This window comes from Camelus bactrianus, chromosome 15 (genome assembly GCF_048773025.1).
Source record: "Camelus bactrianus isolate YW-2024 breed Bactrian camel chromosome 15, ASM4877302v1, whole genome shotgun sequence".
NCBI lineage: Eukaryota > Metazoa > Chordata > Mammalia > Artiodactyla > Camelidae > Camelus > Camelus bactrianus.
The window spans coordinates 14,254,339-14,281,505 of NC_133553.1; the positions used below are offsets into that span (position 1 = coordinate 14,254,339).

Consider the following 27,167-nt stretch of genomic DNA (forward strand, 5'->3'; position numbering starts at 1 on the left):
GATGCAGAAATTCAAATTCCTCTATGTTGCTTAATATTTATTAATCTCAATATTAATTTATATTATGTTAACAATTTTTTGTTATTCCTATTTCTAATTTTCATTGCGCAAATTGAAAAAAAAGACTGAGAGATTATCATACTAAATGAAGTCGGTCAGACAGAGAAAGACAAATACTATGTGATGTCATTTCTATGTGGAATCTAAAATACGACAGAAATGAACTTATTTACAAAACAGAAACAGACTCATAAACATAAAAAACAAACTTACTGTTACCGGGGGGAAGGGGGTGGGAAGGGATAAATTGGGAGTTCGGGATTTGCAGATTCTGACTACTATGTATAAAATAGATGAACAAGGACCTACTGCACAGCACAGGGAGCTGTGTTCAGTTTCCTGTAATAAACCGTAATGGAAGAGTCTGAAAAAGAATGAAATGGGAAGCATCTGAAGAAGGGATACACGTTGCCAGCCAGAGCGAATCCAGCCCCTTCCTAACACGTGTGTGTCTGTGCGTGTGTCACTGAGTCACTGCTATACGCCTGAAACCAGTGCAACGTTGCAAATCAACCACACTTCAATAAAAATTAAAAAAAAAAACTCTAAGAATAATAAGCCGGCCCTGACTCTTGACGATGCCTCGTGTCCATGTAAGTGCCCCTTTAAACTTCACCTTGCACTGTGTCCTCACACCAACAGCACCTTACATCCGCACGGGGAGAAACAGCTTGTGACCGGAAGGCCCGAGAATGTTCAGTCTTAGTCAGAGATTCAACAGTACGTTTTTGCAGAAGTGTTCTGACTTTCCACATTTGGCTGTCATCTTAGTGTCCTTCGTGTAATTCTCCGGGTTAAGAACCGATCTCTTCTTCAGGGACTTGAGCCAAACAGAAGCAATGATAGGTTGAGTGTCATGTGGCCTGTCCTCCCCACGTCTCCGCCTTACGAGGTCTCCCTTCTGCTGGGGGCTGCCCCTCTCGAGATGCCCCCAGCTCAGGGCCTGGCGTTTGGAAGCTCCGTGGCCGCGATGCCCTGCACTTGGCCCTGCGCTGCCGGCTCCAAGCCCCTCGCTTCCGGCTGGATCTGCGTACTTCACTCCTCGCCTGCCTGGAGCCTCCCAGCCAGCTGACCCGCAGCCCAGCAACTCCCTGAATTCCACCTTTGTGGCTTCCGAGCGCTCCGTATCTTCCTGCCCGCCATCCACGCTGAAAACAGGCCCGTGGGAAACACTCTTAGTTCAGCCACAGGGGTTTTAAACACCTTCAGCTCACAAGCCTGCCTGCACACTGGGGAGGCGGTGATGGGAGAGGCAGGTTCCAGGACGCCTGGAATTTGGGAAGACTCACTTAGCGTGACGAAGGGTTAGTTTGCAAAGGAAGCTAGGATTGGCCCCCGTGTTTGTGATATGTACGTGTCTCCAGCTACTCATAGGTATCGGCAAGAAGAGAGTGGAGGGGCCAACAGGGCCAGGTGTGCAGTGATGAGACGGAAGAAGCACGTGGAAGGCAGAGGCCAGACTCACTGGGCACAGAGAGGACTGAGTGAGCATTCTGGCTCACACAGGAGACTCACTTCCTGGCCTGAATGCAAATTCCATGCTTTTGCTCCACGTGTGTGCTAATAATAGAAAGCCTAATGATGGTTCTGAAGATAAAGGTTTGTGATGTTAGCTACTTGAGAGGCTTGACACGTCTCAGGGCACAAAAGTGTTGACTGAGCTTGGATCCCTGCTGGTCAGTGTACAGGAGCCAAATAAACCCATCTTCAGTGCCCAGAGAGGCAGCTTCTCCAAGGGCCTGGAGTAGGGTCAGCGTCAGACACCGGGAGTTCCTTCACCCGTCCTGCTCGCCTCTACCTTGACTGCCAGGAGGCTCAGAGCGATACTAAACCCCGGACACATCCTGGGGCTCTGGTAGAGCTGTGCTTCCATTTCCCTTATGCGTTTCCTAATTGCTCTCTTTGATTTAACTCTTACCTGCGCTGTTGTGCGTGTGCTGATCAGCCACCTCTGACTGTCTATGAACCATTAACACAAACACCCGTGGACAGATTATCGTTAGTTCAAGGACACAATTTTCAAGTAAGGTAGACCATCCAATAAAGTAAGTCTCATAATGTTAACTCCTACCCCTCAGCCTCTAACCAGGATCCTGAGTTGTGAATTCCCTGTGAAGTCAACGATTGGCTCCTTTCACAGGGGTGAGCCTGTGGCCAATGGGCCCCACCCTCTCCTCCCAGTTTCTTACAAATCCACAACCCTCCCTCGATTACACTGGGAAAGAAAAGCCATCAGTGTCAGCAGCTACCACGAAAAGCCAACTCCCTGTGGAAGCAGCAGCCACCAAGGCCAGCCGTGTTCGTCCTCCGAGGCGACACACATTGCCCTGGAACTGTGGTTGCTGTTTGCCGTCCTTAGACGTTGCCTTGTTCCAACAAAGGCTAACTGGTGGCCGCGTTTGACCCCTGGGTGTCAAATTTCCTAACAATCTTAATTTTAATTTTTTACACTGTTGATTCCCCACACCTGCCTCAGATTGATTTTTGCTCATTCAAATAAATGGATACGTCAATATACTAAAACCATGCCTTTCACTCCGCTGTGAACTGCGGAGACGTGTGAGTCAAGTGAAACTACAGGCTTAACAGGAAGACATTCATCAAGAAATTTAACGTTGAAAGAACAAAGTAACGGGAGATTTCATCAAGACCGGAGCTGAGGCCGCGCTCTTGGCATGATGCAGGGGCTCGTGAGCTCGCGTCTCGGGCAGGGACCAGGTGAGGGCAGGTGACACTTGTGTGTGTTTGGGGGGGAAACTTTGTTCAGGAAATCTTTTTAAAATAGAGAAAAGCAAAGCCAGGTATCACTGAGATCTCACAAATCTGATGCAGCAGCGTCAAAGGGCGCCCATGTGTACTCGGGCCTCATCTCCTCCAAGGGGCCCTTTTCCAGTCTGAGAAATTCAACTGTCAGCCCTTAGCTAGAGTTCCTGGTCATATGTGGACGTCAACACGGAAGCCAGGAAGCCTCGGGGGACCCCTCAGCAAGAAGGCCATCTGGGATGTAAGTCCGAGTGGTGTGAGCTTACATAGCAAAGTCTGCGACTTTATCATTTTAACACTGAGGACACTGAAGTCAGTACAGGTTCACTGACTTCCCAAAGCCCCCAGGGCCATCAGTGGCATCGGGGGTGGCGGCTGGAGCCACGTCTGTGTCCCGGGAAGCGCTCCTCCGTGGTACTCAGGGTGTCTCCTCATACACTCTTTCTGCTACAACAGTGAGAACTCCAGTCACTGCATTCCCCATGTCTCATGATAAAAAATATGGTATTATTTTAAATTAAAAAGGTAGATTTTCTGTGGTAGAATTTTCCAGTCTGGCTGCCTCTCTGTATCCTCTCTCAAATTCCATCCACTTCGCGCCTCTAAGACTCAGGAGCTGTGTTCTCACCAGTATCATGGCTCAGAGGGGAGCCTGCTTGTCTTCATGGTCTCCCCAGCCTCAGTGCCACTCTGCGAGCAGGGAGGCGACCTCACCGACAGCTGCGCACATAGCGCACCGCACAGGCCCGTCGGTCCCGGCTCGATGGGCTCACCTCGGGTGGGGATGCAAACGCCTGAAACAGCTGGGTGGGAGTGTCACCATTTCCCCCGGAAAAATGTGGTTGTGACACCTCGTTAAAACTAGCTGACTTCTCATTACAACTTTTTAGCCAAACGCAATCGTTTCCTCTAATAGCAACACAATAATGTTTAAGTGTTGACTAATCGAGAGATGGTTAGGGGAAGACATTCTCTCCTGGTTGGAGGACTTCTTTTCCACTGTAAACATGAAGAATCCAGTTTTTAAAAACTGGATTTTTAAATGAATTTCCATACGTACGCCTTCATAAAATAAAAAAGACTTAAAATAAACCACTTATTTAAATTACATAATTCAACAGTTTACTATTTTACAGAATACAAATAATAACACGATAAATTAAATAGAATCATTTAAACCACAAAATACTCTTCAGAGTGGCCTGTCCTTTTTCTGGCATGAAACCGTTTCTTCGTGGACGCCCATTAAAAGTTCCTGCCTCTTTAAAAGCTAGCCTGGGGATTTTGGACTCGTTTGTAATTTTTCTCTTGATTTTACTAAAGGACAATCAAGATAATTGCTTGATTTCATCCAGAAATTAGTGTTCAGCTGAAAAGGAAAGAGCAGGGAAGGAAGGTCACCCGAGGGCTGCAGGTGCACCTGCTCAGCCTCCGCTTAGGCCACGTGGCCTGGCTCCCGCTGGCGCGCGGGGCCGCACGACCTTGGTCCTCACAACCTGCTTTGTGGGAATTAGCTAGGGGTGGGCGGTAGCCTGCAAATGCTTCTCACGCATCGTGACCACAGCCTTCCACTGAACGGCGAAGCTGCACTGATACGCGGGGAGACGCTCCCTGAGGACGTGAGTCTGGAGCCTGAGCGGCAGGCACCTCACGGCCTCGGGCGAGCGCCGTGATTCCGCCCGGGTTCATCTTGCAATAATCCCCCTGCCTGCCTGCGGTCTAGGCGTTCCCGCGCCATCACAGCCCACGGACCCGGAGCCCAGTGTCTAGGGCACCATCGTCTGGGCCCCCAGCCTCAGGGACCTATGTGTCCCGGACACCCCCTCCTGCGCAGCCTTCCCGGGAGCTGCCCCGGCGCCAGTGGGGGCTTCTTCCCCCAGGACAAGCTGAGCCCCTGCAGAAAGGCCAGGGAAGAAGCTTGCAAGTCACCACCCGGGGTTCCTGAGCTCCTAGGGGTAAGTATGGGGTGGAGAGACACGCCCTCCCAGGGACCAGGGAGCGGGGTGGCTCCCAGCAGCTGTGTGAGTGGAGCACTGTGTCCCCGCGTGGGCCAGCGTGCAAGGCTGGACCTCATCTGGGTCGTCTGATGTATGAGGTGAATTCCGCCTCAAGAGGCATTTAGAAGGCCCAGCCAGAGACCAACAGCAAAGCCCTCGTCCGCAGAGAGAAGGCCAGCAGGACACTCGGAGTCTCCATCACCCCCCAACTCTGCCCCACGGGAGGCACCCAGACAGCAGGCATGAAAGCCAGGCCTTACCTCCTGTGTCTCGCGTATTTCCCGCTGACGTGGCCACTGCCATCGCAGCCCGGGGTGGGGCAGCTGCAAGGAGAAAGGAGGGTGAGTCACTGGGGTGCTGTGGGCAGGGGCCCCGAGAGCCTCTTCGGTGTCGGAGAGACAGCAGGCGACACAGACAGACATACAGGACTGGAGACCGGAAGGAGGGGAGCAGGGGTGCAGGGCCTGGGCCCGGAGCCGAGGGCACGGTCTCCACTGGCCGGCGGGCTCTCTGAGCGCCCGCCCATGGGGTCCCCCGCCCACAGAGCGCTCACCTGAACAGCTCCTGGATGGCCGGCTCCACGGGCACTGCGGAGAGAGGGAACAGACAGTTCACCGTCCACGGGGGGCCCGCCGCAGGAGACCCCGGGAGCGCAGCGCAAAGGCCGGCTCGGAGCGCACCGCGCAGCCGGCTTCTGCAGGGCGGAGGGGAGCCCGCGCAGGGCCCGGGGGCCGGGAAGCCCGGACGTACCTCGCACCCCTTTGGACCGCGTGCGATGCCGCTTCTCCTCGGCGTCCACCTCCATCTGGGGAGAGAGGAAGGCGGTCAGCGTGCGTCCCGGGCCAGCAGTTTCGGACAGTGTCTTAAACCCATTTCCCTCTGTGAGGGGCGCCACTGGGAGGGTCAGGCGATCTAAGTGTGCTGCTTAAAAATGAAGCAGACTGGGGCCTGGGGGACTGCATCAGGAGAGGGAAGACCGATTCGGACGCGTCGGGGCCGATCTGAGCTGTGCTCTGTCCCAGTAGTGCTGCAGACAGCACTGGGGCTTGCGAGAATGAAGCACGCACACACGGCGTCTGGGTTCTCCTCGCAGCTGAACCGTCTGACCTGACCGGGGGTTAGGGGGGAGGGGGCGGGTCTCACAGGAGGACGCATTTTACCTTGGGGGCTACCCTCACGGTGGCCTCGTTCCTGGGCTACAATTGTGTCCACCTTGGTCTAAATTGTCAAGATGCTTTCCAGGGACACAGGCCTTTGCTCACGGCCACTAGGGGTTACCGGGTCTTTCCAACCACGGCCTGTGTGATCCTCGCATGATTCTGTAAGGGAGGTATCTCGCTACACTTCTTTCACAGCTGCGACTTGCGCAAGACCATCCGAGCGGGAGCTTTGGGGCAGGACCCTGAAGCAGCCCCTGTGTGTCCACCCTTCCCCTTAAGCTGCAGGACCACACTGCTGGGCAGGTGGATCCGTGCCAGTGCGTTTGTGCCCGGAATATTTTGACGACACGTGAGTAATTCACACACAGCAAACCCGCACGGCAGGAGAATCCCCCTCCGTATGTCAGAGGGGCTGGCAGAGCTGAGCACGAGCCGACCGCTCCCCTCACAGGTGCATGTGGGGTTGTTTTCCCCAAACGCCCAGCGTGGCCAGGGCTGCCTTCTGGCAGAAGACGGGGACACCCTGAAGTGCTCGGTGCGCACAGTTCACTTCCTCTGAAGTTTGTGACAAGAAAGTTCAGAATTTGGGAAAGAAGGCTCTGGTTAGAGGCATGTGACCCTCGTAGGTGCACGTTATGCAGAAGCACAGGGTAGGTCTGCACGTGACTGGCCACGTCCCCCTTGAAGGCTCGACAAGCCCCCTAGCAAACCTTGCAGGACCTCAGAAGGTGCCACAGGGGACTTGCCTGTCAGGGCTTTCTAGGCTTCCTTTGTTCACAACCAACTAGGAGCCTGGGGCCTAATGGAACATTTGAAACTGAAACAAAATCTCAAAGGCTTCCAAGATGACCGGCCGGTGAGGTTTTAACAAAAGAACCGGCGTTCAATTTCATTCAAGCAAGGGGGGATCTGGCAGCTTTGCATCCGCGAAGCCCTTCTTCTCAGCTTGCGCTGCCCCTCAGGACGGCGCGGAGGCCCGTGGGCGGGAGCGGTGAAGATGCCGACCTGCGATGGCTCACCCGCGGGGTTAACGGCCATCGCTGGCGCTCCCTGCACGTTTAGCCTGTGCTTTCAGCCGCTCAGGGATGTTTACTTCTGCGTGTGGAACTTCCAGGACTTCAGGTGAAATTCCCCATCGTGTTCCCTCCTAATACGACGACATTTCTGGGTAAAACAGCTGCTGCTCCTTCACCCCAGGTGGGAAAGTTAGAAAATGAACCTGTGTCGGCATCAAAAGCCTGATCTTCTGAACCTGAGTGTGTTTCTAACGACTTCTCTGCTGCTTCATCCTTGAGCCGGTCCCGGCAGAAAACATGGAGTGCCAGAACCCCGCACGAGCCCCGGGGCCTGCGAGCCGGCACCGCGCCCGGAGCTGCCCTGAGGTGCTCCGAACGCCTAACACGTCGGGCTAACACCCCGCGTCTGGAGGGCCTGCACCCAGAGCTGAATCCTGGATTTTCTGGGACCGGCCTCTGCAAACACCACTCGATTTCTCTCGGCCACAGATGGCTGGCGCGGCAGCCCTGCCACCTGGGGTCCCAGGTCCACCCGACCTCGTGTGTGACCCCTGCCGAGCCCTTGGGCATCCGTTCTGCTCTCGGCCTGGTCTCCGCTGGCTCAGAAGACGGACTCTGACAGTGCTGACTGCTGTGTCCAGGCTGCGGCCTTGGGTACCTTCCCGGGCCTCCCTGCTCTGGTCCAGGGCTCTCAGCCCTTGAGGACTGCGTCTGAGGACAGCAAAGTGGAACCTCTAGGTCCCGGGGCCTCTGAGGGGTCAAGGAGAAGCTGGACCTATGACACGTGACCATTGTGGGATTTCCTGATATTTTGTAGGAAGAGTTTCCTGTCCTGGCTGCAGACCCCACATCCACCATCAGGGCCTCCATGGGTGGAGGAGGCCGGAGGTGTGGGACGCGGGGGCTGGACAGGCCGCTGAAGGATCCACACTTCTGGCCGCTTCCAGACGTTCACCATCGCACACCAAGTTCATCTGAGGACTCTCCTCGTGTGTTTCTGTCCGGCCAGGGCCCTCCCCGGAGCTACGCCATTTCTTCCTGCCTCGCGGTTATTTACTGCTCTGACTTCTGTCCTCTCCATGTTTAGTAAACTCTTTCTTACACTTGCTTCTATGCGTTATGGTAAGAAGACGCCTCTCCCTGTTTTGTAAGCTCTTGGGTGTGTGTGGGGAACCCAGTAAAATCCCGCCCTCAGCCCACTGTTTCTCAGCAGGTCGTTTACTGAGCAGGTGCAGGGGCCGCTCCTTCCATCTGAAACCTTGAAGTCACACACCTTTTCCCTTTCCTGTTTCTCTGTCGCACCACCTATCCCATCACCTGTCGCACCACCTGTCCCATCACCTGTCGCACCACCTGTCCCCATCACCTGTCGCATCACCTGTCCGCATCACCTGTCCCATCACCTGTCGCACCACCTGTCCCATCACCTGTCGCACCACCTGTCCCATCACCTGTCCCATTCTGCTCTTTGCCATGGTATTCATTCTCCTCCTACTGCTCCCGTCTCCTTGGGCACCCCTAGCTCAAATCCTCTCCTGTTAAGCCTGAGTCACTGCCACCTCCCTGTCGACGCCTGTCCCCTCGTCACCCCACTGTGTGTACAGCATGCAGGACGCTTGAAGAACCAGAAAGGTTCCCTGTGACTTCCTCGAGTCTCAGCAATGCCTGCCTTTCTTTTCTTTACTTCTTCTACGTTATTGGTTTGGAAAAGAAATCAAAAGACAGTGCTGCCAGCTCAGCAGTGGCAACAAAGCAGCAGAGCCTCTTCCTCCAGCCGCCTGCCTCCGCCCGAGGAGGCCACGCTCTCTTCACTCCTGAAATGTGAGGCGCAGAGCCACTGCCCCCCGGGTGTTTACTGTTTACAAAAGCCGGCTCCCATACACACAAACTCTCCTGTAATTTGCTATTTTTCACTTATTAAAAATCACAGCTCTCTCTCCAGGTCAATGCCTGTGGAGTAAACTCATTTTTTGCATAGCTGCATGATATCCCCCAGAATGTACATCTGATAGTTTATCCAACCATCCCCGGAAGCTCCTCTCCAGATGGATAGTTATTTCGTTTTCTTCCAGTGAAGAAGAGGTGCGACCCAGATCACGCACATCTTTGTGCGTATTTCCCGATACGGCTTTCTTAAAAGGTTGCTTTCAGAAAATGTAAGGGTGCATGCCCTTGTTGGTAACGTATGTCTGTGCCCATCGCCACGGCTCCCACGGTCTTTTGTTTCCGCCGAGAGAAGTCACTGTCACACTCTCCAGCCCGCACGTGTCTCCGTCCCTGACCACGGACGAGGGTCAGTGTCTCACGGCTGCTGGCCTCCCCTCTGCTGGGAAGTTCTCCGTCTCACCCTCTTGTCTGTTCTCCCATCCACGTGTAGTAGGTCTCTGCGTGTCTGAGGTGTTGACCCCTCTGCACAGCTTATCTGTTGTGAGTATTGTCTTATTACCCCCTTTGCTGGTGGTGTTTTTCCCAAGCAGAGGTGCTAAATGTAGGCGATCCCACAGCCATGCGGACAGAGTCCAGCGCCTGCGGCCCAGGTGGCTTCCTCACCACCTGCACCGCCCAGCGGCTCTCAGCTGCCCGCCAGGTGCCCACCCCGTTCCCCGGGCGCCGCCGGGCTGAGTGCCCTGCGACCTCGGCGGGCCCGGCGCCTCCTGTCTGGCTGTCGGGCTCACGTCTGTGGTCCGTTCTGCATCCTCGGCTGTGTGTGCGCGACCGGCCCGGAGGGGTGCTCCTAGAGGATCCACACCTGCCTCAGCCAGGCAGCCCCCGAGGGGAAGGGAAATGAGAGGGAAGGCGCGTCTCCTTCCGGCAGGGACGACCCAGCGACGTGACGGGGACCCGCTCTGCCGAGCAGCTGGCTGCGCTCTACTCTCAAGCAGAGCGGAAAGCCCGCCGCCGAGGCCCCTGGCCTGTGTTAGCACTTTCCAACTTCTTCCACTTAATTTAAATTCTGACGAGGCAGCACAGAAGTAAAACTCGAAGATTCAAGTATGTTTTGACATAAAATACTAATAGAAATGTCCGTTTATACAAGGATTTGAAATTATCCTAGTGATTTTCTAGTTCATAATTTTTTAATCCAGTTTAAAAAAATTCGTTTTACTTTTTTTTTTTTTTTTTAAAGGAACATTCTGAAAGAGTAAAGAGCAGAAAAACTAGAGAAGCTCCTGTCTAGGAGTGAGAGAAGGTGCGGTCTGTGAGCTGTGTTTGTGCTCCGCAAAGGTGATGTACAGGATCCCGCAGAAAACGTTCAGAAATTAAACTGTCCCAGGAGCTGTTAATGGGAACAGACGTGAGCTCAGAGAGAAGGGCTGGCTCGGAATTTCGTTTCTCCCACTTCCTGCACTTTTAGCCTCAGTTTCATCACCGGCACAAACTGCAGTGAGACGAATGTTTCCCGAGAGCTTAGTGGGGTCGGAGGGGGCGACTTTGTAAACTGTGAAGTGCTGCGCACATGCAAGGGGGGCGCTGTGCCCTGACTCATCCAGTGACCTCACCCCGTGGACGGGCCTCACGAGGCCGCACTGATGCTCTGTTCCATGGCGGCATGTCCTTCTCTGGCAGAAGAAATGCACCAGACGAGACACACCCTCCCCTGGAGGAGCTTTCCAGGACGGAAATCAGGGCAGACAAGTGACCCAAATGGTAGGAGGAGGCCCCAGAGAAAGAGCATGTAAGGGGGAGAAGGAGGGGATAAAGTTCTAGAAGGAGGTGGGGAGGAAGGAGCGCTGGGCTGGGCACAGGGGCCGTGAGGGGACCCTGAGTGCAGCCCACGGTCTCACACTGACCCCACCGGGAAGGGGTCAGGCGGCTGTGGGTCAACATGCGTGAGTTTTGTCCGTCGGATGATGGGTCGTGGGCCTGGGTGACCCTGAAATCCCCTGTGGCCCCAACACTGCCTGGATTTGGTCTCAGGAGATCAAAGCTGGGCCTCTGGAGAGAAGTCCTGCGGGAAGGCGGGGCAGCGGCCAGGGGGCCACAGACTCCGCTGGACAGGCCCGGCCCCCTGAGCACAGGACAGGGAGCTTCTCTGTCTGTCTTCTCTAACCCCAGGGTGGGGCCGAGCAGCCCAGCAGAGAGGAGAGTGGCAGAAGGAAGAGGAGCCCAGATGGAAGAGGGCCTGGAAGAGGAAGGGGTGGGGACCTCAGGGCAGGACGTGGAGACAGAGGAGTGAGGCGCAGAGGTCAGGGAGCGGGCAGCTGTGACCACAGGGATGCAGTTTGCGGACCATGGTCTACACTGCCGTGTGACCCACCAGCCCTTCACACGCGCGCAGCCCGGGGCCGCAGAGGGAGGGTTACCTTGCAGGAAGCCTTCTCTCCTAGGAACGGAGGCAGCGTGACTCTGTGGGCAGGACACAGGCCAGGGCCAGGGCTCCTCTCTGCCTTCTAATCCTGGTCCTCCCCAGCCTGGGACTGCAGCAAAGTCACTTAACTTCTCTGTGCCTCGATTTCTCCATCTGCAAAATAGAACAGCAGTTGGAAGGCGCCTACTGGTTTCACTCCGACATGAGGAAGCAACGTAAACAGAGGCTCTCTCGGCATCAGTACCACCTGCAGCTCCCCTGGGACCGGCTGTCCTCTGTCCCACCCTTGGACAATGGTCCCCATGAGGTTATTCTCCAGGACTTGGGGCTGCTGCCTGGCCCTGAGGAAAGGTCTTCCCTGGGTCCCGTCCAGGACAAGCTCTATCTGGGAAGTGTGGCTCCCTGCCAGGTGAGGCGGCTACACAGGCTGCAGGACATTCTGCTCCCTGGGGAAGGTCCTCGAACTCCTGGGCCGGGGGGCCCGGTCTCCCTCTAGGCACCCTTCCTAGACTGTCCATCCTGGATCTGGGGTGGAAGCAGCCTACGCAGCAGCATGGCAGGGTCACTCCAGAGTTCGCACGGGATCCGCACTTCATGTGATTTCTCCAGGCAGCTCAGGGGCTGCAGGACGAGGCTGGTCTCGCAGCTGATGGAGCAGGACGAGTTTACACAGCACCAGTTTCTTACCCATTTTGTCATTTGCCAACTTTTCACATGAGGAAACTGACACTCAGAGAGGTTGGACTATGTGCTCAAAGCTACCAGCCCACCAGCAGGAGAGCATGCTTGGAGCTGCTCCCTTGTGCTCGTGAATCGAGGATGCTTCCCAGGGCAGCCGGGCTGTTCAGCCACCGCCCAGGAGGACCCGGGGCAGGAGTCTGGGTCCTGGGTCCTGGACGAGCCTGCAGCTGGAGGCACGGGGCGCTTTCCTCGCACACGCCACGGATATTCATTCAAATGGGTTCACTCATTCGAAAGGATCAAGCGCCTCGGGCTCGTGAGGTTTGCTGGGACGGAGCATCTCCGGGCTGCTTTAAACCTCGGCAGGTCAAGGGAACGAAGAGCCTGGCAGTGCTTAGAGACGAGGCCTCGGGGCCCACGAGCAGCGCTGGCGTTTCCGCTAGCCCGTGGCACAGACACCAGAACCACGCTCCAGTGTGACGTCAGCCTTCTTGGATGACCAGACTTCTCACGTGAACAGCAGACAACTGCACAGCTGAGTCAGATGAGAAGCCGCGGGACTCACGAGGGCCGTTTTCCGTGGAAGTCAGCCATCCCTTCGTGTTCCCTGGGCCCTGGGCATCCTGCCACCTCTGTCCACCCAGGGCTGAGCTGCAAAGCCTTCCCTCTTACACTGACTTTTCCCAAGGCACTATTTCATCCCCGGACAAGGACTAAGTGTTTGCACTTCTGTGTCATGCCAGGCACACGAGCACACAGACCACAGAGACTTAAAATCATAAATCCCCAGAAACAGGAAGGAATTAGACCAGATTTGCCTTTTTTCTTTTCAACTTCGCTGTTTAAAACAAAAGACCTTCTCCCCACCCCTCCCTGGGCTGTGATAATGGCCCTCCAACTTCACTGCGAGCAGGTCACCTGCCTCACAGCTCAACCCTCTGGGCCGCGAGGCTCCGAAGCAGCCGGTTCCACCTGCCTGTGTCTTAGGTGCTGCTTAATACGGCTTTGTTGATGGGAAGACAAAGAAAAGAAAACAGAAAAAGACAAAAAGAGAGAACTAGAAAAAAGAAGACGGCGTTCCTGTGGACCGTGCGGGAGGAACTGGGAGTCTAGAACGGACCAGGCTGTGCCACGCAAGTGACTCCTCCAGCCAGGAAGTGTGTGACGGTCAGAAGACCTGAGCTCAGACGGACGTGGGCCATGGGAACACCACCACTCGGCCCCTCCCCACCCGAGCTTGCTGCGTCTGAGCACTCATTTCCTGCGACTGTCCAGTCTCTAAGTTAGACAGTGTACTCAGAACAGAGCCAGCAGAGCACAGAAGCTCACTGAATGGCAGTGGCTTGTATGTTATTACCACTGAATAGATGTTTATTAGCACGCCTGTCTGCAACTCCGAGGTTCCGTTTCTCGCCTATGACATGATGATGGTACGGCTCCCTAAGTAGGAGCCCCTTGAATTAACTCGGGCGTTAGTGACTGAGGGCTCACCGCCTGCTGCCCTCGCCTGGACTGCGTGACTCGGTATAAAACAGGACAGAAAAGATACTGCTGCATAAACTCAAAGGAAGGATAACAGAAAGAATAGAGAGAAATTAGGATTAACGCAGTTGCAATTTTAAATATGCAGAAAATAATTTATTCAGGATGCAAAGAAAAAGAGAACAGATGAAAGAACCAAAAGAAAAATATCAGAGAACACTGTGTTTGGATGGAGTAGAAATACATGGTCACCATGAAATTTACCAAAAATCCAACAATTGAGAAAATACAACACAATCTACTAAAATATGAATTAAAACAAGTGGCTCCATTGGCAATGTGCTCAGATCCTGAGGCATATGGGGATGTTGGCCTTTTTAAAATAAATTCTTTCATGAAGCTACAGCTAGAAGAAGCATTTTGCAAGCAGCAAATATTCAACTGTATTAGTAATATCATCCAGAAATACACTTACAAATAGCTCATAATATTTAAAAATTAAACAATTATATATAACGAGCGACAAGCAAACTGTTAACTATGATTCAGCTCATACCCTCAGCATTAATTAACTTGGACGATCTGAGATCCAGCTGTCACATAAACCTGAGCACTTTCGTCTGTGGCTTCTGTGTTTTGTTGACAACAAAGTCATGCAGGACAACACCCTTCACAGAGAGCACGCAGAACAGGGGTCACAGTGCAACAGAGTGAGCGTCCGCCCATAAGCCGTGGGTTCTCCTGTTTAATCAGAATTTGGCTCCTGTGACTCAGAGCAGAATATTCACTGCAAAAGCCTAAAGTCCCATCCCTGAGGCAGGGCAGGGGCAGGCTGAGTCCCACTCGCCCCTGCGGCCACACCAGTGTGGGTGGTCAGGCGTCCTGCCCAGGGGCCACCAGGACTCAGGACCGATCACAGTCCCTCTTCGTTGGAACCCAGTTCTTTTTTTAACATTAAAAGGCAGTGGCACAGGGAACTATATCCAATACCTTGTAACAGGACAATAATATAATTCTCCATAATGAAAAAGAATATGAAAAAGAATATATGTATGTATATGTGTGCCTGAGTCACTAAGCTGTAAGAAGAAATTGACACAACATTGTAAACCGACTATACTTCAATCAAAAAAAAGTCACTGGCAGAAATTCTCTCTAGGATATTTATTTTAAGAAATCAAGGTCTCAGACCTTTTTTTTTTTTTTTTTTCATTTGATTTTGAAGACCGTGCATCGAAAGTGTCTTACTGAGAGCTTGAAAGGAAGAGAGACCAGCTGGGTGCTGGCGGCTCACCGCGGGATCGCCGGCCTGGCCGCCCTCCTCCCTCTGGAGCAGAAGAGGTGCCAGGGCAGGGCAGTCTGCTCTCAGGGTCCTGAACAGCCTCCCTGCTGAATTTCCTCTCCACTTCGTGGACTCAGCCCGGGTGTCTTTTCAGAACGAGGACCTGCAAGGAAAGGTCCCTGCGCGAGCCTGCAGGTGGAATGTACCTCACTCTACCCTCTCCTGCCACTTCTGAGGCGTAAGCTGTCTCCCCAAAACAAGGGGCACCGCTTCCTCTGGAGCCTCCACCACTGAGGCCAGTCTGCTCTGCTCTCCTCAGAGCAAGGTCCTCCCCAAATGGCTCTCGGCACCTTCCTCCTCCCGGCTCTCTGGGGCTGCTGTGTGTCGGTGCGGGAATCCGGTCTCATCTTACTGCGCAGACCAGGGCGGCCGCGCACCCTGAAGCCTGCCGGCCCCTGAGAATGCTCTTCTCCCTTCTCTGATAACTTCTCCCTTCTAATTTTCTTTACTGAGTGTTTTTTTTTAATATCTACTAAATGGACTTGAATTGTCTAAATTTATACTGCTGGACCCTACAGCTTTCACACATACATATTATTCTTTTTCTTTCTTCTCCATCTTTCGGAAGGTTTTCTGAAATTAATCTTTGAGTTCTTCAATCGTCGTTTACAATTTCAAGAATCCTATCTTGTGGGCCCAGATCAGTTTCTGTCACGGTTACACACCTGCGTTGACTTTGGTGATTATGTGCCTTTGAGCAAAGAGCATGTCTCAGAGCTGAGGCACCAACGCCTCGCAGACCACGGGGCACGTCACAGGCATTGGGTCAGCATTTGGTCGATAATAAAGGAAGGAGGGAGGGAGGGAGCACTCGCAGTCACAGACGACACTCTAGAAAAACAGTTTTCAGGAATAATATTGGACTCCAGCCCTGCGAACCCACCTAGGCCTCCAAGCCACCCCAAAGTAAAGGCACCATGGCTCCAAAATGTGAACCCCTTCTTCTCGAGTGCCTCACCCCTGTTTCGGGCTTGACCAATTTTCACACCACCGTGACAGGACCACTCACATCGATGACTCTAGCTTACACCTATCAGCTCAGCCTCACATTTCGTTCCTGATGCCTTTTGGATTTTTCTAGATCTTCCAGACAAAGCATTAAAAAAAAATCACCAGGTTGGAGGGTAACTTACTAAACACCCATTGACCCTGTTCCCTATGTCACACGTGGCACCGTCAGTCACGCTTCCCTGCAACTTCCCCTGGTCCCCCACCCAGCTGATTAGGGATCACTTAAGACCAGCTCTCAAATGTCTGTCCAAGTGTTTTCCCCCTCCTCCCGTGTCTCCTGCCTTAGCCCACACCCATGACCGCGACCCGGCCTTGCCGCGTCTTCCCTGATGCCCGTAAGAGCTCCCAGCTCGAATCCGTCCACTCTCTACACTGAGATACGACTCAAATCAGCGCCGGTCAGATGGCCAGAGCTTCCTCTTGCTGGTAAGCCTTCAGTGTTGCCCCACCTCCGTCAAACCAGGGTGAGGCTCTCGGGTGGGTCCCTCAGGTCTCCAGTCGGGGCTCTGGCCCACCTGGCGATGGTCCCCACCACACTGTCATGCCAGGTGGCATCGCCCGGCTTTCTTCCCCAGGTGTGTCCGCACATAGCCCTCTGGGGGACCATGTCTCTCCCTCTGACTCTGTCCCCGTCACCTCTGGGAGAAGCCGAGGGGCACCCCAGCCCCCCAGGCTGGCTCAGCCCCTCCTCCACGTTGCTACACGCCTTGTGCTGCTTTTTATCAGAAAACCTGTCGTATCTGTTCACATGAATCCGTTCCATTCACGTCTTCCCTTCTGTTCCTCCCGCATTTCAGACAGAAAGCACGTTACTCCGAGCACCGTGGCCCCGCCTTCTGGTCCGTCCAAAGCGGGGCTCGCGCCTCCTTTCGCGTCCCGCGCTCACTGCGCACGTGGGGCGCGGGCCCGGCGGGGCCGGGGCGGGACTCCTGCCGGGTCCCAGCATGGAGGAGCCGCGCGGGAGGCGCCGGGGGCGGGCCGTACCGGCGGCGGGAAGCCTAGAGTCTCCGCCGCCCCGTCCGCCTCCTCTGGTCCCAGTGGAGACACCCAGGACGGAGGGCTGCTCGGCGCCCAGAGGCCGGAGGGCGGGAGGCCCGCAGGCGGGAGCGGGCTTGCTGCCGGGGAGCTCTGCTCGGCTGCGGGACAGCCGCGCGCGCTCACAGCGGCTGAAGCCGACCCGCGCTGCCCGGTGCGGATGCCACCACCCGGACGCCGCGAGCCAGCACCCAGCCGCGTGCACTGCGGTCCAGAGGCGGCCACGTCACAGCGGCTGAGCACCGCGTCCGACAGCGGTGCCCCCCCCCCCCCCCCGGCCCCAGCAGCCGGAGCTGAGCGGGGGTTGCAGGGTGGGCTAGGGCTGTCTTGCTCCGAGGCTCCCAGGCCCCAGGGCGGCCACCTTGGGGGCCTCCCTCAGCCTCCTCCCGCACAGCTGAGGCCCCGCCTCCCGAGCACCCGCCAGGGACTGTCCTCCTCCTCCTGCTCGCCCCCCGCCCCCGTGCGGCCCGAGTCACCCGCGACGGGGAGAGGGCAGCGGCCGGCGGCCGGCACCTCGGGGCGCAGCATGTCCACTGCCCGGCTGAGCGGGGAGGCCGGCCGCGCTTGTCAAGCGGACCTGGGTTCTGCCTTGATCGGCCCGTTCTCTTCTGTGTGGCCCGGCTGCTGAGTCCCAGACCCCCTACCGAAGGGGACTCGTTCCCGCCGGTTAGATGGTGGGCGTGTGGAACGAGGCCACGCGCCGAATCCCCCGCACGTAACGGCGCCCGCCCGGGCAGGAGGCCTTTCTCCCACGCAAAGCGGGTGATGACGGGGCTTCGCAGCAACGTTCGAAGGGCTTACGGTGTAACTTGGAAATAAATATTAAGTTGCAAAATTATGATAAGCTCTTAGCCAAAAAACAATGGAAATGAACAGATTTTGGCAGGACATGAGTCCGTATGTTGATAATACCTGTGACGGGGGTGGGGATTTGGGGACACTTTTTAGCTTCCAAACTCTCCCTACTGTGGCACTGCATCCCCGATCTGCTAGTGGGGTGGCCAGGTAGCCGCTCAAACATTAAATGCGTATTCTGGCTAATAAATAAAACTTTATAAACTTATATTCGTATTAAAAAATTCTGAGCACAAAAGGAGACCTGTCTTTAGCTAGGCTGACTGTGTTTAATGACAATATTGGAGATTTTTGTTTTGTTCTGTTTAACTTCCCATTAATGAGGACTTACTTCGGGCAGGAGATGGAAATTAGACCCAAACGAGTCACTAGTCATACAGGGACCGCTGGACTGGACAGGGAGTCACCCTTCCACCTGGGGAGGCTCTGGGGTGGACAGACCAGGGCCAGGTTGTTCTAAAACTGTCGTTTTAATTTTCAGTACAAAAAAAGCTTAGACACATCGGCTCAGATTAGGTCTGGCAGACAGTGTACCTGCTCCACACTTTTCTGCCACACACCTTTTGTTGTATGCGCAGAGTTAATGCCTAATTATTTGTCCTTCAAACCCTCAAGAAGTAGGAAAGGGGCCAGAGCAAAGTCTCCCTGGAGCCTGGACTGCACCCCTGCCAACGGCGTGGGCAGACGGACCCTCCTATCACCTACTGTTCGCCTGAAGATGAGCCTACCTGCAGGCGGCTGGGAGGGGTTCCCAAGGCTTTCTGCATTTTGGAAGCTGAGCTGCAGAGAGAGGACACCTCCTGGGGTGGGCGCTGCTCGCAGCACGTCTACACGTGCTGGGTGTGGGAACGAGTGTCCGGAGGAGCCCCTGATGTGTTGCTCAGATGGTGGATAAGATGGGTCTTGAGCTGGGTTAGAAATACCAACTTACTTTAGCCCAATATTCAATGCTGCCTTCAGTAGGAAGTCAGTTTTATTATCTCCACTTCTCCCACAAAGGAATTGATTCTGGGGACTTAGGCAAGGTCAGGTCCCATGCCCAAGGTCACTCAGGTTTGATGTCCAAGTCCCGGGGTTCTGACCCCGAGTCCATGGCTCTAAAGGGATACGTGAATATGTTACCAGTGGGAGGAGTTCAGACATCATCAGTTCCTGTAGACTGGACCTCCCGTCTCAGGCCCTTCCACTGAGACAGATATGTTTATCTGTCATTTTAAAAGAATTCCTCATATAAGTGATACTCTATGATATTTGTCTTTCTCCTCCAACTTAGTATGACCATCTCCAGGTCCATCCATGTTGCTGCAAGTGGCATTATTTTACTCTTTTTTATGGCTGAGTAGTATTCCATTGTATAACTATATCACAGCTTCTTTATCCAGTCATCTGTCAGTGGGCATTTAGGCTGTCTCCATGTCTTGGCTATTGTAAATAGTGCCACTGTGAACACTGGGGTGCAGGTGTCTTTTCAAATTAGAGTTCCCTCTGGATATATGCCCAGGAGTGGGATTGCTGGGTCATATGGCCTATTTTTAGTCTTTTGAGGAATTTCCATACTGTTCTTAATGGCTGCACCAGACTGCATTCCCACCAGCAATGTAGGAGGGTTCCCTTTTCTCCACACCCTCTCCAGCATTTATCATTCATGGACTTTTTGATGATGGCCATTCTGACTGGTGTGAGGTGATACCTACCTCACTGTAGTTTTGATTTGCATTTCTCTGATAATTAGCAATACTGAGCATTTTTTCATGTGCTTAATGGGCCATCTGTACGTCTTCATTGGAGAATTGCTTGTTTAGGTCTTCTGCCCATTTTTGGATTGGATTTTTTAAATTATTACTATTATTAAGCTGTATGAGCTGTTTGTATATTCTGGAAGGTAAACCCTTGTCAGTTGCATTGTTGCAAATATTTTTCTCCCAGTCCATCGGCTGAGACAGACACATGTATCAGCTTTGCTTGTATCTGCTGGAACAACCAGGTTCATCTAAACACATGCGCACAACACACAACTTACCCAGATAGGATTGGCCCTACCACATATGTAAATGCACAGAATTACTCACTGTTAAACATAAATGCTATCACGTTTTACACCTTCTACAAAATTTTCGTTTTGGTTAGAGTTGGAAACATTTCCACATGAGTGCAATAAGCTCTCCCTCAAATCCCATAACTGGGGTAATTGCTCCGCAACACGGCTCCACGTAACCTGCGAGCCTGACAAAGGTCTTCACGTGAGTTCAGCTTGTTTCCTGTGCTTCGCTAAATGATGCTCTGACAAACGGTTCTGACTACATCTCCTCCTCGGGCACGTGCGCTTGCACTTCTCAACATTTAAGATTTTAACAGATACCGGCAACTTGCACGTTGAAGCGGCTGAATCTGTCCACAGTCGGTGTCACACCCCCCACCTTCACAGCACTTGGTGTCGTCCTGCTTGGCCTGTGTTTCATAGATGACTGGAGTCCGACCTTACTGCGTGTCTCTCTTGTCTTCTGTGATTTAGCTGACTATACCCTTTACCTTTTGGATTATATTTTAATTAAAAATTTTTAAAATAATTCTTTTTGTTTATTTTTGGTTTGGTTTTTAAGACAATTATTATTCGGGGTTTTTGGGGGGTAGGTAATCAGGTTTAGTTATTTACTTATTTATTGTAACAGAGGTGCTGGGACTGAACCCAGGACCTCATGTGCGCGAAGCACGTGCTGCACCGCTGCGCTGTGCCCTCCCCCGCTGTGTTTATGTGTATTCTGGATATCTGTGCCTTCCACATTGTACACACAGCAAACGCTTCTCCCCAGGCTCTCCCTGGTCTTCAGCCCTGTTTGCAAACGTTCCTGGTGCCTGTTCTAGCTCTGGACGTGATTACACTCATCATCCTCTCCTGGTGAAACTTCCACTTTCCCTGCCGCATCTCAGAGGGCCCCCAACTCTGAGGTGAAGCATGTACTCTGGGGTGTTTCCTGAGCCCTCCCAGCTCATGTCCGTGAGCATGTGCCTCAGTCCAAGGACCACTGCTGCCTGGAGCAGCCGGCCTCCGATGACGACCGGCTTCAGGAGCCTGTGAGAGCCCCGCCTGGGTGCTGAGTCCACCCTCCAGCCCCTGAGACAGGGATCTCGGTGAAGCCCGGTCTGCACTGCTGTCACTCGAACCTCGTGCCTCTGTCCTCCCCGAGGCTCTGCCCCTGGCCAGCCCGAGGGGTCGAGTGTTTACACTGGGGGTCCCTGGGAGGGGCTCTTGTCTGACTCCTCCCTCCCCTCCTGACTCTAACTTCAACGCTGACAACAGCCTCTCTGAGGGCTATTCATCTGGATGAGGCAGGAGGTCCAGGGTCACAGCCAATGCCAACCGCGAGGCCCTCACCCTGGTTCAGCCTCCCAGGGCCCATTTCAAACTGCCCTTGCCCTTCAGATCAGGCCCCAGACACTGTCCAGCTGCCCCTGTGGCAAAGTGGGATGTGACAATGAACAGTAACTATGTTGGAACATCATCTTCTAATCTTTCTTTTCCACGTTTCCTGGGATGCCACCTGAGCCTGCCCCGCGACCCAAGGGAGGACCAAGACCGCTCCAGCTGGAATCCGGGATGACGGTAAACCAGTCCGCCGTCGGGTGTCCTGACCCCTGCAGTACGTCCTCGAGTCTCACGAGGGAGGACGCGGAAGCAACAGGCAGAGAGCGGGACAGAAAGCGAGCAGGGCGGTTTCAAACCTGCATGAGGGAGTGGGGGAGACAGGTGCAGGTCACCGCTGGGCAGAAAAGAAGGGCAGTGGGGGGTCTGGCAAGGAAGCGTGGGGCCTGGGGCACTGCAGGAGGCGCCAACCACGGCCCCCAGGACGGGCTGGACCATGCCGCCAGCATCCTGGGGGCTGCTAGGGTCTCCGCTGTGCACATGGCTTCTGCTAAGAGGGCATTTCACCAGGGCTGCCGGCTCCGGCCTGTGGACTCCACCCCCAGAGGCCTGTGAGCCAGGACCTTACTGAACTCTGTGCAAAAACCGCGTGCACAGTCTTCCCACTGTCATCAGTTCTGGCAGGTGCAGAAAGCCCTCTCCAGTGGGGGAGGTGCTCCAGACCCTCCGGGTGTGGAAGGAGTGCCCAGCACCCAGCTCAGAGGGCCCTCCACCGTCACTGTCTAGTGATGACCCAGGCGGAGTCGGTCCTGCCCTGAAGACCCGAGGCTTTGTTTTTTTTTTTTTTCCAGACAGCAGATCAGGAGGAGTTGGGGGCTGGGGGTGCAGCTGAGGGCTGCAGAGGGAGTCCGCCCACTCAGCTGGCGTCTCCTCCTCCGAGGTCCTGCGACCGGCCCGCCTCTGACACAGAGGACCGTCAGGCTCACGGCAACTCACTCTTTCAACCACAAACATTAAAATCAATGTGGAACGTATTTCCTGAAGTCAGACCTTCCTTTGAAGAGAAATATAAAGTGGTGACGAAATTAAACAGGCTTTGCTGCTGGAGGTATCTTTGAAACCGCCTAATTTTAAAGTCTCCCTTTTCATCCTTCTTTTCATTGAAGTACAGTCGATTTACAACGTGGTATTAGTTTCCGGAACAGCAGTTATACGCACACATATTCCTCTCATATTCGTTTCATTAAAGGCCGTCACGAGGTATTGAATACAGTTCCCTGTGCCGTACGGTAGGACCTGGTTGTTTTACAGTCTCTTAATTAGAAGAAAAACTCAGGGCAGGCGTTTTCTTGCCTGCCTGCTTTCTTTGTCTCTGGAAAACTTGGACACTTTTCTGAGTAGATATTCTACGTTGATTTAAAAATACTTCCCTCAAAACCAATGCCGGCTTTGAATAATTCTGGAAGCTTCTATCTTGGCTGTAATGAACAAAGGTGAACACACCGCGTCTACATGCTGCCCCAGCTCTTGTGAGGATCGCTGTCCCAGACCCGCCGGATCCTGAGCGCCTTCTCGGGCAGCGTTTGGCACCATCGGTCCTCCTGCTGCTCCGACGCCCCTTCTCCAGCAATTTGCTTCCTAACTTTCAAGCTGCTGCTTCTCCCCCAAATTAGGACGTTCCCAAGAGTCTGTTCCTGAGCCTCTAGTCTCATCTGGGCAATTCCGTTCACTGCGTGAGTTTAACTTTCACCTCTAATTAAGCAGCTCATCCAGCTTCACCTCCAAGCCTGTTTCCGCATCACATTTCTCCTGCATTTCCAGCATCTGCCACGTTTCCCCGCCCAGGCATCCAGTGGTGCCTCGTCCTGCCCCCAACCAATCCTGACTCCCGCTTCCTCGGAGCCATCGGTGTCGTCTCAGCCCGCTTTCCTTGCGCGGGAAGACACCTCTGACGGTCCCTCCCCCTCAGTCTTGCAGCAGCGGCAAGGTTTAGAATTCCCTCTGTCTGAGCGGGGGGAGGACCGAGGCTCTCAGCACGACCACCTGAGCCTGGGCTCCCGCAGCACTTCCCCTGGGTCTGTCTCCAGCCCAGCCAGCCTGTGCGCTGCGGTCGGTCACACCACGGAAACGTGTTGCTTTCTACATCTTACGCAGAAACCCCACATGTAAGGTGGATGGAAGGTAGATCCCGGGGGATGAAGCGGGGTGAGGGACATGGTCCTGACTGCTTGGTTCTTCCTGCTCCCCTAGTCAGCCTTGGCACCCCAGAAACTCTGGGCTTAGTGGAGTGCAGCGGACCGCCGTCCTGCCTGCTCGGAACCCAGGGTGCTTCCGCTCAGCTGGCCCTTCTCGTCGGGGGGTCTGAGTCCCGACGCTGGGGCAGGGCTGACCACTAAGCCGCGAGGTCCCGGAATGCGAGGGCTGCGTTTCATGCACCCAGCACGGGGTTTCACTCAGAAACGTGCCCGATGGTTTTCACTGATTTGAAACTGGCTTAAAACGCAGCACGGATGAGAACATCCAGGCTGGTTTCTATATAAAAAGGTACAGGTAACTTGGAAGATCGCGGATGTGGTTCTTCTCGTCAACAGGAATAGTTTGGGGGGACTGTGAGACCTGAGCAAAGCTACCGCGTTGTTTTCAACGGGGAGATAAATATGCAGCAGTCGTCCTGAGCTGGCAGGGCTGGGGCTCCCTGAGGACCAGCCTGTGAGGATGTGACAGAAGCCTCACTCACCTTCGGGCTGCAAGGGGCATTAGCATACATTAGCATACATTAGCATACATTTACATACAACACTCCCAGCACTCCACTCCCAGACCTGCACTCTGGATACATGTTTTAAGAAGGAAGGGTGACCTGTGGCAGTTATTTTCAAACCCAGTATTCAGAACAAGACCCGTGAAGCAAAACAAAAATCTAAACCAATCAATCACATGCCTGATTAGGACAAAGACAGGCAGAGCTTCAGGGAGAAGCAGAGAGGCGGGCGAGAGTCCTCTGGCACCCAGGCTGGAGGGCCGGCTCCCTGTCCGCAGATGCTCGCTGGGCGCCTGGCGAGCTGGGCTGTACGTTTGACTGTAACGTATGGTTTCCAGCCTCACCACCAGCAGATGCTGCACAGGGGCGTCTGTCCTCTGTCCGCCCATCTCAGTCAGCCTTGTCGAGGCTCGGCTGCATTAGATCACTCTGCTTCCCCTGTGGCTCTCCCGGCCAGGTCCCAGGTCTCCCAGGTGCGGGAGGGCCAGGCGAGCCTGCTCCTCGGGGACGTGGACCTGGCCCCAGCTGAGCTGGAGGAGGGGCCAGGAGGGGCTCACCGGTCCAGCCCTGACCTGACTGGGAAGGTCGGGAAGGGGTGCGTTTAGGGCAGGTACGCGTGAGCCATCCTGAGGGACCCCAGTGGTTAATTTCTCACCACCCCCTGAAAGCTCGGGGCCTTAGTGGAAAAGCAGCTTCTCCCTGGCCTCCCAGCGGCGGCTCCTGAGGTCCCTCTTCTGTCCCAGGTCAGGTGCCCAGGCTGGGTCACCGCTGATCATCCACATCAGCCTTTCCTGACCTGAGGCCGAGGTGGGGGGCTCCGTGCTATCCCACTGCTGGGGGTCGGTCTGGTGTCAACTGTCCGCCCCCACCCACTGCCCTCAGGTGGGTCTCAGATAGAATGCTCTTAGCCATCACAGATCTGGGCTGGCCCAGCCAAGGGTGGGCTCTGAGGAAGCCCCCTCCCCTGACCTCTTAGGAAGGGCAGAATCGGCCTTTGTGGGTTTATTCTGGGATGGCACGTGGCTTTCATGGAGCACGAGCGGTTCAGCTGGCACCAGCAGAGCAAGGAGGACCCAGACCCGGGAGGCGGGGCGGGAGGGAGGGAGCACGTCTGTAGGTTACACAGATCCGCCCCCCACTAGCACCAAGACGGGGTCAAAATCCTGGTTGTGGAAACACAGGTGGTGCGTGACAGCTAGCAGCCGTTCGCGTGCTGGTGCGGAGGGCAAACTAAGGTAGCTTCTACGAACTCGGCCAACTTGTCAAATGGTTCTGTTAGGATTACAGAACGAGCAGCAGCTGTCAGATCGGCGCTGACTACGTCAGTCTATGAGAAGGAGGAATGAGGAAGTAACGCCACGTCCGGGAATCACCGCAGGGTCACCAGCAGCGCTGGTCAGAGGCTGGTTCACAGGACCGTCCAAACTCGCCAGCCCAGAGCTCCCGCAGCTGTGGGACGACCCCAGGTAGGTGACACTGCTGGCCGTCCCTGCCGTGGCTGGAAAGGGGCTGGTGAGGCCGACCCGGAAGGACACTGTCAGGAAGAGAAACGGGTCGGAGCCCGGGAGGCTCCCAGGGAACGCGGGCTCCCGCAGCCGCCAAGGGGACAGGCGGCCCGAGCTCAGGAACCAAAAGCAAACGTGAAAACGGAAGAGCGTAGCAGTGGCATTACTGTTTGGCTCAATCCTCGTAGCCAATCTCCTCGTCTTAGGGAACCGAGCACCTCTTATCTCTGGCGTCACAACACCGGGTTCTGAGTTAGGCAGGACAGTCCTTTCCTGACAACCCTCCACAGCGCTCAGCCCAGGGCCTCGGTCTGAAACCCGTGTCTCCACACTGCTCCGGGTCCAGACACAGCAACCTCTCTGAGAATGAGAAGAATGAACCTGCCGGCCTGGAGGGAGGTGATGCTGGAGTGAGACCCTGTGGGGGGCTGGGGCTGAGAGGGGCAGGCGCCCTGGGGGGATGAGGGCTGCACACCGCAGTGACCATGGGCAGCTCTGCCAGATTACAATTTATGGGGCAGAATCGAAGGGGCTGGAAGACAGATCCAGCAGGTCCAATCATGCGGAGATCAGAAAGTGATGAAAGGGAGGCTATAAATCTGGGCTGCGTGACAAGCAGAAAAAGAAGAGGAAGGTCAGGCAGGACCACTGAAACGCTTTTATCCAAGGTCTGCCCTCTAGACAATTTTTTTCTGATGGAAGGAATATTTTGTGGGTTGCTGAAGAAAAGTTAGCATCCTGGCTCCAGAATGTGCTCTTGTGAGGCTGTGCTGCAACCCAGAGACGAGGTGTGGCTCTGAGGCCCACTCCCAACCTTGGGTTTGTTCACAGAACCATCTTTCTTTCCTTCCACAACTTCTACCGGAGCCCCAGTGGTGGCAGGCCCACGCCAGCTACTGGGGACGTGGGGCAGAGCACTGAAACCTGCAAGCAACCCACAGTCCAACGAGAGACAAAAGCCAAACTGCTCTGTTCAAGGAGCACCAAACAGGGACACCTGAACCAGAAAAACGGGGTGTGTGCGTCAGGGACGCCTTTGAGAGTGAAGAAATGGGGTCTTTTTGAGCAAGTCTCTTTGAGCCTCCGTCTCCTTATCCATAAAATGGAATTTTAGAACTCATGCTTTTAAAATTTCTTTCCAGCTCTAACAGTCGAGAACTTTTAGAAACTTTCTGGCTGTTCAATAACTCAGAATGGAGGGCCCTGCTCTAAATGTGCCACAAAGAGACGGCGATGTTGCATTGCCCTGTAATTACACAGGCGGCCCTTTCCACTTCAAGCTTAAGTGACATACATCCCATCATGGTTGACATGCATGTCCACGCCCAGATCGCACACATGTGCGGATGCACAGACGTGCATGCACGCACACACACACTCGAGTGTGAGCACCTACATGCGCACACACACTCGAGCGTGAGCACCAACGTGACACACACACACTCAAGTGTGGTCCAGCTTCTCTCAGCTGGTTCTCCATACATGGTGTGGTTTGGAGTTGGAATCAGCTTCATGTGCATAAAATTATCCAGGCTGTTATTTCATTAAAAAGTCTAATCAATTATCTTCAAAACTGCCAACTGGAGAGATCACGTGTAATTCAGAAATCACCGGCATTGGACAATGGTGGGCAAGTCAATACGTACTGACCGAACACACATTTGGGTGTAAGCCACAGACACACACACACACACACACCGTCTCACCATGACTTACTAGTTGCTTAGCTGACATTTAACCACGCTTATCTGCAGGTTTCGTAAGTTACTCACTTCTTCCCTCGAAGGCAAGGGTTCCCGGTGGAATGCCAGCCACCGCAACCATTCGCT

The 27,167-nt window shown here is 54.4% G+C and overlaps 1 protein-coding gene across 1 annotated transcript in view; it reads right to left on the reverse strand.

The window, feature by feature from the left end:
* Nucleotides 1–27,167, reverse strand: part of MYT1L (myelin transcription factor 1 like) — a 171,673-nt gene that overhangs the window by 129,225 nt on the left and 15,281 nt on the right. The window contains exons 2-5 of the mRNA XM_074341602.1: nt 11,301–11,458; nt 5,571–5,625; nt 5,374–5,407; nt 5,081–5,143 (exon numbers count right to left, since the gene is read on the reverse strand). Of these exons, the coding sequence (XP_074197703.1) occupies nt 5,081–5,143; nt 5,374–5,407; nt 5,571–5,625 (152 nt within the window). The 5' untranslated portion in view covers nt 11,301–11,458. The remainder of the gene's footprint in view (nt 1–5,080; nt 5,144–5,373; nt 5,408–5,570; nt 5,626–11,300; nt 11,459–27,167) is intronic.